Source organism: Acanthochromis polyacanthus, chromosome 17 (assembly GCF_021347895.1).
Source record: "Acanthochromis polyacanthus isolate Apoly-LR-REF ecotype Palm Island chromosome 17, KAUST_Apoly_ChrSc, whole genome shotgun sequence".
Lineage (NCBI taxonomy): Eukaryota > Metazoa > Chordata > Actinopteri > Pomacentridae > Acanthochromis > Acanthochromis polyacanthus.
This window is the reverse complement of record NC_067129.1, coordinates 5,223,972-5,236,353: the sequence shown is the minus strand read 5'-3', so window position 1 is coordinate 5,236,353 and position 12,382 is coordinate 5,223,972. Positions and strand designations below refer to the sequence as shown.

Here is a 12,382-nt window from a genome sequence, read left to right as displayed (position 1 = left end):
ATGCATTGCAGGCCTGTATGGACAGGGTAGAATGTGCAGAACATGCAGAGTATGAAGGTGTAATGTTTCCTTTGTGGAAAATGAAGCATGCATTGTGGGTTCCTCTACTGATACACCATTCACACATGTAGGGCTTGATTAGGCAAACATAAAGCCAGCAGACCAGGCCACACCAAGCACATGACAGTACATAGCAGTAACACATTCTGATAGGCTAATATAAACATTAATACAGAGAATATTAGCTATGCCATTGAGAATGACCCGCACCGGTATATAAAGACACTGAAACAGAGATGCAGATAACAGGTCATGTCCGATTCTTCATGTAGCCCATTAGTGTGTGGCATTTTAAGGGGAATTCACTGTCTACATTAATGTTGGAGTAAAATTTGGTCCACATTCCCACCACAACGATTTGGAATCATTATGTCAGTGCCACAGAAATTAAACTGTCTTTTTGCAGCTGATGTAGGATCAGCAGGTCAGATAGCATTTACATGTCGACTGATTTTCAGTGTAAGCTGCCTTCTTTTTTCTTTGCTTTCCTCCTGACTTTTTTTCTGCCTGTGTTTAGAAAGAAGCAGAAACAGCATGAGTCTATAGACCAAGTATTAGGGAGAACTATAGATAAAATGTGTATGTGTGTGTATTCTTGCTAAAGATGAGACAAACCCTTTGTAATGATTTAAACGTAATTTGTCAGGCAGCACTGTAGCATAAAGGTGAAGTCAGATGTGTTCTGCAGCTCACATTTAGTAGAGAAGATTCACAGTTGAACGAGTGTTTGTGTCCATAAAATAATGTTCATTCTGTCCTTGCAGAATCGAGTCCAGCGATCTCCCCCTGTTAGCTGCAGTGGCCAGTACTCACTCCCCCTACGTGGCCCAGATCCTGCTATGAGACCGTACGAGCAGCTCCCAGACCAGCTGGACCTGAGCGGCGTCACTGTGGCCTCAAAACCGGCCGTCCAGACCTCCCAGAAAACCCCTGACATGGTGTTCCTGACCTGTGTGCCTGGCCTAACGTGGATCTTTGCCCTGAGCCTGAGCAGTGCACGTCTTCACGGACCACAGACGACACTTCAGACCAGTGCTGCTGAATGTGGAGCAGTGCTGCTGTTGCACCACAGGGTGGCGTTAGAGACCACAGACGGAGAGACGGAGAGGCTCCGGATGACTGAAGCGTCCCTGAAACGACCTTCTCCTGTTGTTTGAATGTTTCTTTTAAAACGAGACTCTTTTATTTTTGGACGCAAAAGCCAAAGACTTTATTAATTTTTCCAGGTGAGAATGACATTTTAAGATACCTACAGTATAATAACATTGGATTTTATTTCTTTGACTGCTTTTATTTTTTCTTTCTGTACAATCTTAAACCCAGTCGTACGAAGTGATGGATGTTTAGAGGAGATGGATGGACGTTTTTAGACTTTATTTTGAGGTAAATATCATTGAGAAAGTTATCAATCTCATGCCAATTATGTCATCGTGTTTATCTTCATGTTTTTGTTTACAAGCCAAATTTCCCTGAAATATCTCAACAAAATCCCACCGATTTTTTTGGTTTAACTGCACCTGACTTTAAAGGCAGTTTTTTAATTGAATAATTGACGCTCACCGTGATTTTTAGTTCTACAAAGTGGTTTTGAATTCGCTAAAAGTGGCTTTGACATTCTTATCACAGGTACAGCACTACCTCAGATCTGTGTATGGGCAGGAAAGTAAGACACACATTTACAGCTGCCCCATAGAAAAAGCCCTGAGGTAAACTTTTTAAGATATTTTAATCAGAGGAATGTCAACTGTGCAGACTCGATGCTGTGTTCTTTGAAAAAGGGAAGGCTGTTTTAATTCCTTCGGATGATCGTCACAGGAAAATGGAAGAAAAATGTATTTTTTCGAATGCGATTAAGAAGGGGTCCCTTTATACTGTGGAAAAGCTAAAAAAAAAAACAACAACAACAACACGCATTATCTATTTTACAACCAAAATGCTGAAATATTTTCACACTTTTATAGCTCCGCCACCTTTATACGATGTTTACGGCTTCGTTGTTTGCTGCAAGAGTAGAGGAACACAGTAGGCCTTATAGTGGATATGTATGTATCGGCTAACACTATTTTCAAGCTTGTTTCTATGACGGTTAATACTCACAAAAACACACAAAATACAGAAGTTGTACTTGGACATGTCTTTTTTTTTTTTGGTTTAGTTTTATTGACAGTATAAGCCTTATAAGCAGGGTGCGATTTGCTGAAAACTGCGACATTATTTGTGTTATTAAATCAGTTGACAGCTTTGGGAATTAAATAAGGAAGTCACACACTGTCGGAATAGGACAAGAAATCAGACATATGCTCACATACGGCAGTTATTTAGTAGAATAATTTGACAAATACAAAGTTTTTGGAACTCTTCGATGTTGCTTGGGCTTGTTTTTTGGCTTGTAGGATCTATTCAACCAACAACTGGACAGCGTCTTTCTCTCAGCTCAAATCGCACCCTGAATATAACACAAGTCTTAATGGAGAAGAGGCAGGCTTCCTGAGAGCTCATTTTTTTGCTGTTAAAAATCGATATATACATGCTTGTTACTGTGTTGAAAGCGCGCCGCTATTATCCGCCTACGTTTTGTAAAAGCCAGCCGTTATGTTTAAAAAGGTATGACTTTATATCCGCTTTCTCCCTCTTTGTACATGAATAAATTATTTAGTTGCCCACGGTTAAGCGTAACGGTTCGCGTAAACTGTACATACTCGAGTTTTATTTCCATGTATTTGTACAGAATGTCTTTGAAGAATTGTCTCCTCAGATTATTTTTTTCCCAATTTTATGGGAATGTTGTGCAATAAAGATGCTGATGTTGAGAGATTTTTCCTGTGTCTCTGGGAACGTTTTCTGTCGCGGGAGGAGAAAAAGAATCCTGGAAAAGTTGACCCTCGTGTCGTCCTGCGGGTCAAAATTGACCAGTTTTAAAGTTTGAAAATGTGGGGAAAAATATATATATATTTTCAGAGTGAAACTTCTGATGTCTACATTTTTTTGTGGAAAATTTTTTTAAAAAATGTTTAAGAACATTCACAAAAAATCAACCAAAATCCAGCAAATTTTGCTGGATTTTGGTTGATTTTTTTTGTGAATGTTCTTAAAGAAAATAGAAGTTTTTTATTACGTATGAGTTCACATGTGATCTCTTTAGATGTTTTTAGGATTTTTCTGAAGATTTTTTTACTCATTTTTTTGAAAATATTTACAATTTTTATTTTTTTGCCAAATCTGGGTTTTTTTTTTCAAATAAAACTTAAAGGAAACTTTTAAGGAATTACTGGAATTTTCTTCCTGAAGGTTTTGCAAATTTTCAGAAATTTTGGCAATTTTTTTGCTGAAATGTTGGATTTTTTTTTTCCAGACAAGGAAAGCATATTTTTTGGCGCCTGTAAATGAAGACAACAGGAAGGTTAAAGAGCGGATGTGTGAATGTAAAAAACTGAAAACCAGAGATTTAAGAGCTGGAATTCAGAGTGAAAAAACCTCGAGCAGGATGTACACACAGTGGTATTACCAGAGTGACTATACAGGATGTGACCACATACTTTGGTTTGTACCTGCTTGGAAGAAATTGCATTAAAGCAAACATTACTAACAAGCTTCCCGTGAAACCACAAATCTTTGAGTGCAGCAGCTCCGGCTTTTCATTTCTCCCTATCTCAGATTAGTAGCTGTGGTTTCTTCCCTCTCTCCCCACAAACACTCAGTCCCATGGCTGTAATTATTATGTGTGAGCTGGTTTCAGTTTTTTTTGGTCAAACTCACTGGGAAAGTCTTCCAATTTGCACATTTTTAACTCTATCAGCGGAAGAATCGATCCATTCTAATGCATTTATTGCTATTAAATTTTTAAACAGACTTCAGGGAAGCTATGAATCAATGCTTATTCTGCACGCTTTTTGTTTTGATCGCTGGTGGTTTGACTTCCAGTGATCGCCATCTGGATCGCACATTTCACCCACCTTTGAATTTACCACCCTGAAACTGCTCTGCGACGCCACCCCACCCTCCTCTGGGCGCAGGAGGTAAAAAGAACCGAGCTCACCGCAGTTATGCAATAAAGGAAGGAGTGTCCTGGCTGAGAGCAAACACACTGGCAGCAAGTCGTATGTTTCCTCGCACTGACAGCAACTCTAATTCTCGTTTTCTTCACTGAAATAGCTTCCAAGAGCCCAAATCAGACCCTAGTTTGCTGTAATAGTTCAGGTTTTAATCCTGAAATAATACAGACTGAGAGAAAAGTTGGGTTTTCTACGGAAAACGTGGATTCCTGGAGTGAGGTGTTGCGTTTAAATGCATTACGATAATCGGATTATTCCGCTTTTTCAGCAGTAGCCGTGTTTGGTAGCAGTCTGCCTTCAAAAGTGTCAGAAGTCAGAGGGAGGATCTATGCTGCATTTAATAAAGCTCGGATATTGCATCTTCAAACCCCATAAACCTTTTTTTATGCCGTTAAATCTACACTGTGTGATATTTGAAATAATAAGCAACATATTATTTATCTTATAGGGAAAAACTGCCAAAGCAACAGACAAAATAAAATAAGAATAAAGAGAAAAGAAAAAGGTGAAAGTAAAAAAGAAAGCATGTTGAAGCAAAGGTTTTTATATTCCAAAATCACAAAAAATAATCATCATAATAAAAGAAATTAAGAATGAAGAAAAAGACAATATTTTTAAAGAAAGTATGTCGAAACAAAGGTGATTATACTCCAAAACAACTATTAAAATAAAATAAAATAACAAAGTAATACATTCAGAATAAAGGTGGTATTTTTTTGAAGAAGGTATGTCAAAACAAAGGTGTTTATACTTCAAAATAACATAAAATAAAATAGAGAAATGAATCAATAATAAACAAAAAAGAAAGTATTTTTTTTAAATAATGTGTGTCGAAACAAAGGTGTTTGCAGCCCAAAAAGAAAAAAGAAGAAAAAAGAGAAAGCTCGACACAATTTAGTGTAAAACATCATTTATTCATAAGAAAGTTGATGGAAATATAGTTCATTTTAACTACCTTCTTGTTTTAAAGGTCTCTAATAATGGTGCAAGATTGAGGTAATGTCCAAAATGTGGTTTGATGAAGAAATTTTTGTTATCATTACTTTCAAAAAAGAAATCAAAATGCTTAATTTCTACTCAAAAATATTTTAAAATGCATACACTGATAACAGTTACAAGAATATTCAATAATAAGCATGTTTTCTACGTGTATTTGATGCTACATTTCAAAAGGAACTTCTTTAACTTTCATACCAAGTCAAAATGTGTGCCTAATTAACTTGTCCGTGAAGTGACACGTGCTGTATTGGGAGGGCGTTTTGTCCGACAGCCCGTGAACGCAGCGCTCTCCGGGCAGACAGATGTCGTCAACTCTCTGATCGTCGGTACTGCAGGAGGAGGGATCAAATCTGAACTCCTGGATCTGACGGACCGCTCGCTACCGAGGTGGATATTTCCTTCACCCAAAGATGATCAGGATTCAGGACAACACATCCCACAGACTCATCTTTCTGTCACACTTCGGCGCTTTTTAAACGGGCGACTTTTGCTGAAAGTGAAAGTTTTTTCCCCTTTCCCTCCCTCCTTCTCCTGGAGCTCCCGGTCGGTCCGAGTGGAGTAAACTCCTCCATCCATGCTCGGCTCGGCAGGAACGGAACCGACGGGGATGTGAGCTAGTACAAAGCCCGGATCGGCTACAGAGCAAGCAAGGAGAAACCCACAGAGTCCCGACGGTGGATTTGAGCCGAAGTTATGAAAATGACCGGAGCCGTGGAAACTTCTTTTAAACAGGCTTTGAAGAAGCCGCCCTCGCTGCGGACAGCGGAGGTAAACAAAACCAACGTTTCTTTAATTAGCATCGCCCTGCTAATGTTAGCCAGAAATCAAACATTTGTTAGCAGCAGGAGAACTCCACTGTTCGCTGTCAGAGGGCTCAGATGAGTTGGTTTTACTGCTTTATTCGTACTTTTTCTGGAAAGCCATTTTCCATTTAGTACAAAATGACAGTCTGGTAAACATAATAAAACACATCAAGCTAGTTTTTTTGGTTTAAACTTACTTGTTTTGTAAAAAACACAGCAAGCTAGTTGTTGGAAAGTCTTTGTGGAGCACTTGGCTGAGTGTCCAGAGCAGAAATAACACTCAGATGGAAAAGTTTAGCCTCAAATGTATGAGAGGTTTTTCTGTGGTGCCCAAACTGAGGTGCAGGGACCTTGCTGGGTCCTTCAGACAGCTGTGCATGTGTGAATGTTTTGAATTAGGAGGAATTCAAGGCCAGAAGTGGGGTTTTTTGGTTATGTTTGGCCTTTATATTTATTACTGCACTGCATCCTGGGCTCAGTCTTGCTAAACACAGACAGACAGGCAGGTTAGTAATATTAACATTAAAGGTTAGTGTATACTCTGAGAAAACACGTTTCACAATACTATAAAAACACTTCTAATTTTACAATCTATAGAAATATGAAATGTATTGAAGGTCAATATACAGTATTTACGCATGTCGAGGCACCGTGATTTGAAATGACTTTGACAGGTAGGAAAACAGTTGTCGTAGACTACTTAAGGTGCATGGCAATTGAATTTCCTTTGGGGTTAATTATCTATCTATCTATCTATCTATCTATCTATCTATCTATCTATCTATCTATCTATCTATCTGTCACTTTGGTCCTAATTGGGGATGTCCGATATTGGCTTTTTTCCCAATAACCGATATGCATTGCCAATATTGTCCAGATCTCAATTTCTGATTCCGATATCTACCAATACCAATATATGTGGGCTATTTAACTCATTTTAGGTAACATCACATATCTCCTGCATGGAATTAACACATCATGCCTAATTTTACTGTGATGCCCCATTGGATGCATTCTCAAATGCAACAAGGCTTTCCAAATGTTAACATTGTCTGTGCAAAATAAGAAAACTACTTCAAATTCAGTTATGGAAGAAATGCCATATTTATGGAGGTGAAATATCGGCATTATTTTATCGGTTTTCATAATAGACAAAAAAAAAAAAAAAAGCCGACAGCAACATTGACCCATACTGCATAAAGAAACTGCTGGGCAGAACGGCAAAACGTCAGCAGCAGTTTCTTGCAGATGTTGAGCACCCCAAGTCTCCTCAGACTCTGTCAAAACATACTGTCACAGCTTCCCATCACAGGGTTTATGTCTAAGCCTGGGAGATAGTTTGTGCAAACCTCAGCCTGAATGAAGCCAGTTAAATTTAATCATCGCTGCTTTCCCATCCCTCCTCCTCCTTCTCCTCCCTACATGAAGCTGCAGAAACACAGCTGGCTTGTCATTGCTTTAGTTACGCTCTCCGGCCCCAAAATAGCTCCGGTCCTTCCATGTTCAGCTGCTGCTAATAGTTTTGAAGTGGCAGCACATTTCAAAACACCCATCAAGAATACAGAAAATGTTTCAGCTTTGCATGACGCTTTTGAAAAAGAAGGTCCTTTTTTGCACGGCTCTGATCTTCTTGTTTGTTTGTGGGCGCATGCTGGGTAGAAAGCCTCTTTCACGCCTTCATAGAGGGCTTTTATGCACACTTGAACAACCCATAACAACCATGTTTAGTCCACAAATATATGATACGCGTGATAGCGAGCACAAAATTTTCTTGGGTTCACTGAAGAGCAATCCACGTTTTTACTTCACAGTTTGTAATTTGGCTGTAGGGAAGGGGAACAAGCTGCAGTTGTTCATGATGTTTACAGGTGGGTTGGGTACTTCTTGGAGCTTTTGTCAGTGCTAAAATTCTAAAATGCAAATCAGCGCCTGCGGTCGTAAAACACCCGACATACCTGCAACTAAATCATATCCCTGAGCCAGACGTCAGGGCGTGAACATCTCTATATTTTCAGCTCAAAACCTAGAGAAGCGGGACAAAGCCACGTCGTAGACTGCAACTGTCTGAGCCTGTCGCTTGTGATTTATTTAGCAGACGGACATAAGCAGTGGTTACATTGCTCTCACCAAACCTTAAGTAAGTGACCACCACATACTGACAGATAAAAATCCTTAAACCTCTCCCCAGCGGTTAATCACACCCTCAAACAAACCGTACAGGTTGAAACTGACTCACTGTTTGTCTTGATGTGAACAAAAATACAATCATAAGATGCTGCAGGTTCAGAAATGCTCTCCAAACTTGTGAGAAATGCTGGATATTTCAGCAAACCTTGGGAACTTGACGCATCTTCCTCTAAATCCCAGATGTGAGCAGCTGCGTTCACATCAGTGTTGGCTTTGTTTTCTGCTCTTTGTTTGATGTGCATGTTTGCTCTGTTTTCCCTGAGTTCTACCACACTGCCAGTGATGATATTATGTGGTTTTAAATGAGTCTGGTCCTGTTCACAAGCGTAAAAGTGTGACTTTAGAGACAGATCAGAGTGTTGTCTACCCGCTCGTACCCATTAGGGATGAACTTGTGATTAAGAATATCTGCAGATCTGTTACAGGTTTTAAAGATGCTGCTATGTGGCTGCAGAAGCAGGGTGTTTTTCCTTGCCACTGTCGCCTTTGGGCTTCCTCTGGGGGTCAGGCATATGGGTTCTGTAAAGCGTCTTGAGACAATTTGACTGTAATTGACGCTATATAAATAAAATTGAATTGAATAGAAGTAGTCGGTGGCGTCTCTTTTTTTAGAACAAAGTGTATCAGAAATGAATCTGACAGCGCTGAACTGAAACAGATCTAATTTTGAAGGTTGTAGTCTAGTCAGTTACCTGAAATTTTATTCTCTTTAATGGCCTCTGCTTTGAATTATTCTGCAGCCTGCAAATAATGCGCCCTTTAAAACCAAATCATATTTATTGTGATGAAATACTGCCAACGTGTGCTGGTAAAAGTGCACTTAAGGCAGTATTTTTGATAAACAATGACCAGTTTTGTGGGCATTTTTTTATTGTGCTTGTGAAAATACAAGTCTTTCCTGGTGCAAACATGTCAAACTTTGTCTGGTTTTATTTGATCCCTTGTGTCAAGACAGTAAAAGTATTCACCCAAACAACATTAGTAATCAGTACAGTTTACATGTAAAGTGAACAACCCCTAAGTGCAATTTTTACTCATTTTTAGCCAATTGGCAACAATTTTGCTAAACATTTGATTGTTTCCATCATTTTTCAAGCAAAACTGACATTTTTCGGGTTCCAGAATCTCCTGTGTGAGGATTTGCAGCTGCTCTTCATCACAAATGATAGAAAACTGAATGTCTTTCAGCTATAGACTGTTGATCAGATAAATCAGTCTGAATGAGTCGCGTTGCATTTAAGAAAGTTATTTCTTGTTAGTTTGTTGCTGCTGTGTAATTACTATTATGCTAGGACTGATATAAGGCATCAAGAAAGAATACATTGAAAGCAATATTTCAACAGCATGTGATGGCAGAGAACATGCCATTCACAACCAGGCTTCACTATAACTGAACATGTATAATATAAATAAGGAGTGATCGCTCTCCTGTGTTCATGTTGGATCAGCTGAGATTGATCAGTTGTCTCCTCCAGTGACGTCTACTGTTCTTCTCTGTTTTCTTAATCTTTCGCTGTTCCATCGCTTTTATTGTCCACGAAGGTCCAGATCTCAAAGTATTAGTAATTATTGTGTTCCAGATTCTGTTTCGGAATAATTTGTGGCTGCCTTCTACCTTAGCTGCTAGCTGTTAGCATAGCCTTAGCCACCGTGAGAGGAGCTAATTTCTTGGTTTGTGGCAACTGTTTTTGTTTCTGGTTCAGTTTTTGCTGCTTGAGAGACATTTCTGAGACCACAGGGTGCATCAGACCTGAAGTAGCACATTCAATTTAGCAATAATCAATTCCTACAAATACACATACCGATAATTGGAAAAATGCCAAATATCCGCCCTGATAATTAGCCAAGCCAATATTTGGTCTATCCCTTATTATTCCAAAAACTCTGTTCTTGGAGAAATCAAGTGTAATTTCACAGCTGTGCTTCACTAGAAGTCTCTCGGTTTGAGAGCGTCAGCTGTATTTCCTCGATGCTTCCAGAGGCGCTGTAGGTAGGTCTGTCTCCTGTGCAGATGTTTGGCTCGGTTGCTAATCTCTCCCACCGCGGCTTTAATGCCTCGTCAAACCTTTCCCAGTTTTGTGGCTTTTCTGAACAGCTCTTCCCTCCCTGCCCACCTTTCTCCTTGCCATCCAGAAGACGCCCTGGTGGGAACGGACGACAAATCACGCCGGAGTGATTTATGGCGGTTTTGGCTGCGCCCGCTTCGGATCGGACTTTTATGGGAATTCCAGCCGTCACAAAGCCACAAGTTCCCTAGGGAAGGTGCAAGTTAAGGGAGAGGAAGAGAAACACAGACCCAAGTGGTGGCTTGTTGCCCTCTGAGCGAGCATTTGAGCCGCTATGAGCAGAGCGGAGGAGGAGAAGCAGGCCGGTGTGTGGTCGATGCCGTGTTCTTGGAGCGCTCGCAAAGAAATGTTTCAAAAGAGGCTGCGTGTGTTTCAGCAGATGTTACCAAAGAAAGTGGTTTGCTCAGTGCTGACACAGCACAGGATAATACTGTTTGTGTCTGCTGCCCAGGTTGGCCTTCTTTTTGCTTCTGTCTGCTCACAGGCATCTTAGTTCAGGCGACACATTCAGCCCAGTTTGATCTGAAGTGGACCGCACCAGGGAAATCACAGCATAATTACCTAATGAAAAAAAATCCAAATATTCCCATTTGTTTTAGTGCAAAGAAAAAGTACATTTAAGGAATTATCTTTTTACAAAACATCATGAACAACCTGAAATTTCATAAGAAAAATAAATGAAAATTCAAGAACATTATGCCTCAGTTTATCATTTACACGTTACAACTTACAGATCACAGTTTCCTAGTGACACCTATCTTTTCATTCATTTAACAGATGCTATGTTGTATTGTTTTTAATGAATGAAATAAATAAAATAAAATAAATAACTAAAATATCTTTAACTGAATGGTATAGTATTTTACTTTATGATCAAAACAGCAAAAGTCAGACAAAAAAAGACAAAATACAACAAAAACAAGACAAAATATTACTAAACAAGACACAAAGCAAGAAAAAATGGGCAAACGACACAAGTGAGACACAAAACGACAAACTCAAAATGACAACAAGAAGTTTTACCAAACTTGGACCGCCCGGCGACAAAGATGACCCCTGTGACCTTGAAAATGAGGTCAAGATCACCAAATTCGAACCTGGCCTGTGTCTTATTATGGTACACCTGTGTACCAAATATGGTGAGGCTACATCAATATTTGATCGAGTTATCGCGCGGAAACCAAATTGTTAGAGACAAACAAGCAACCAACCAACCAACCAACCAAGACCATGCAGCTCAAAACAATACCTTCCGGAAAACGCAGTTTTGCCGGGCGGTAAAAACGCAGTTTTGCCTGGTGGTAAAAATGAGACAAAAACACAAGCGAGACAAAAAAAAACCCAGAAAATGATGAAAACGAGAAACAAAATGACAAAAACAAAAAGTCAGACCAAAAACAACAAAAACAAGACAAAATATTACAAAAACAAGGCACAAAATGACAAAAGCGATGAACAATTTATTATTTTACTTTATGATCAAAACAACTTGTCAAGATCTAGAAATAATTTTAAATTTACAGTTTCACAAATTTACAGTCTGCACTTACTGTCGCCTCTCTGTAGTTTTTACACTTTACAAAGTCATCCCATGGGCCGGAGCGAGCCGCATGTTTGACACCCCTGATTTAGAGCAAGAAGACTCTAAATTACTCATGCTAGATGCCTCTTGTTTTCAAAAATGATGCCAAACTTTTCTTCATTTTATCAGTTTAATGTTTCTAATGTATTCATGAAGTTGCTGTCAGCCTTTCACCTGCATACGGGCCTCAAAAGGACTTTCGTTTGCCACCTTGGCACTTATATTATCATTTTTTAGATTATTTTATCCAATTTTTTTATCAAATTTTTTTTTTTTTATTTGACAATTCCTTCATCTTGCATGGCTTCAACTCTTATATCATACATAACACATTTGAAAATGATTGAGGTAAACCAAAATTCGACAAGACACCTGTGTTCCTCTTTTGAAAAAAGTGAAGTCAAACAGTCAAAAGAAAACTTTTCTGAGGTGAGACTGAAATTGAATCTTTCGGTTTCAGGTATTTCACTCTGCTATTGACTGCTGTATGCAAGTCGATGTAGGTCAAAGAGGACTGTGGGAACTGACAAAAGCCAGACCTGTAATTGTGTGTGTGTGTTTCTGTAAAGTATGCACACACAACACTGCATGTGTGTGAAACAATATGTGTGCCGTATTTTTTCATTTATAACT

At 39.2% G+C, this 12,382-nt stretch overlaps 2 protein-coding genes across 4 annotated transcripts in view; both read left to right on the top strand.

Annotated features, from left to right (window-relative positions):
* fnip1 (folliculin interacting protein 1) overlaps positions 1-2,877 on the top strand; it is a 40,440-nt gene extending 37,563 nt beyond the window's left edge. For all 3 annotated transcript variants that reach the window (XM_051937186.1, XM_051937184.1, XM_051937185.1), the window contains one exon: positions 825-2,877. In XM_051937186.1, the coding sequence (XP_051793146.1) occupies positions 825-903 (79 nt within the window). In that variant the 3' untranslated portion in view covers positions 904-2,877. The remainder of the gene's footprint in view (positions 1-824) is intronic.
* Positions 2,878-5,433: 2,556 nt separating this feature from the next.
* rapgef6 (Rap guanine nucleotide exchange factor (GEF) 6) overlaps positions 5,434-12,382 on the top strand; it is a 166,884-nt gene continuing 159,935 nt past the window's right edge. Inside the window, exon 1 of the mRNA XM_051937182.1 lies at positions 5,434-5,879. The gene's annotated coding sequence lies outside the window, so the exon portion shown is untranslated. The remainder of the gene's footprint in view (positions 5,880-12,382) is intronic.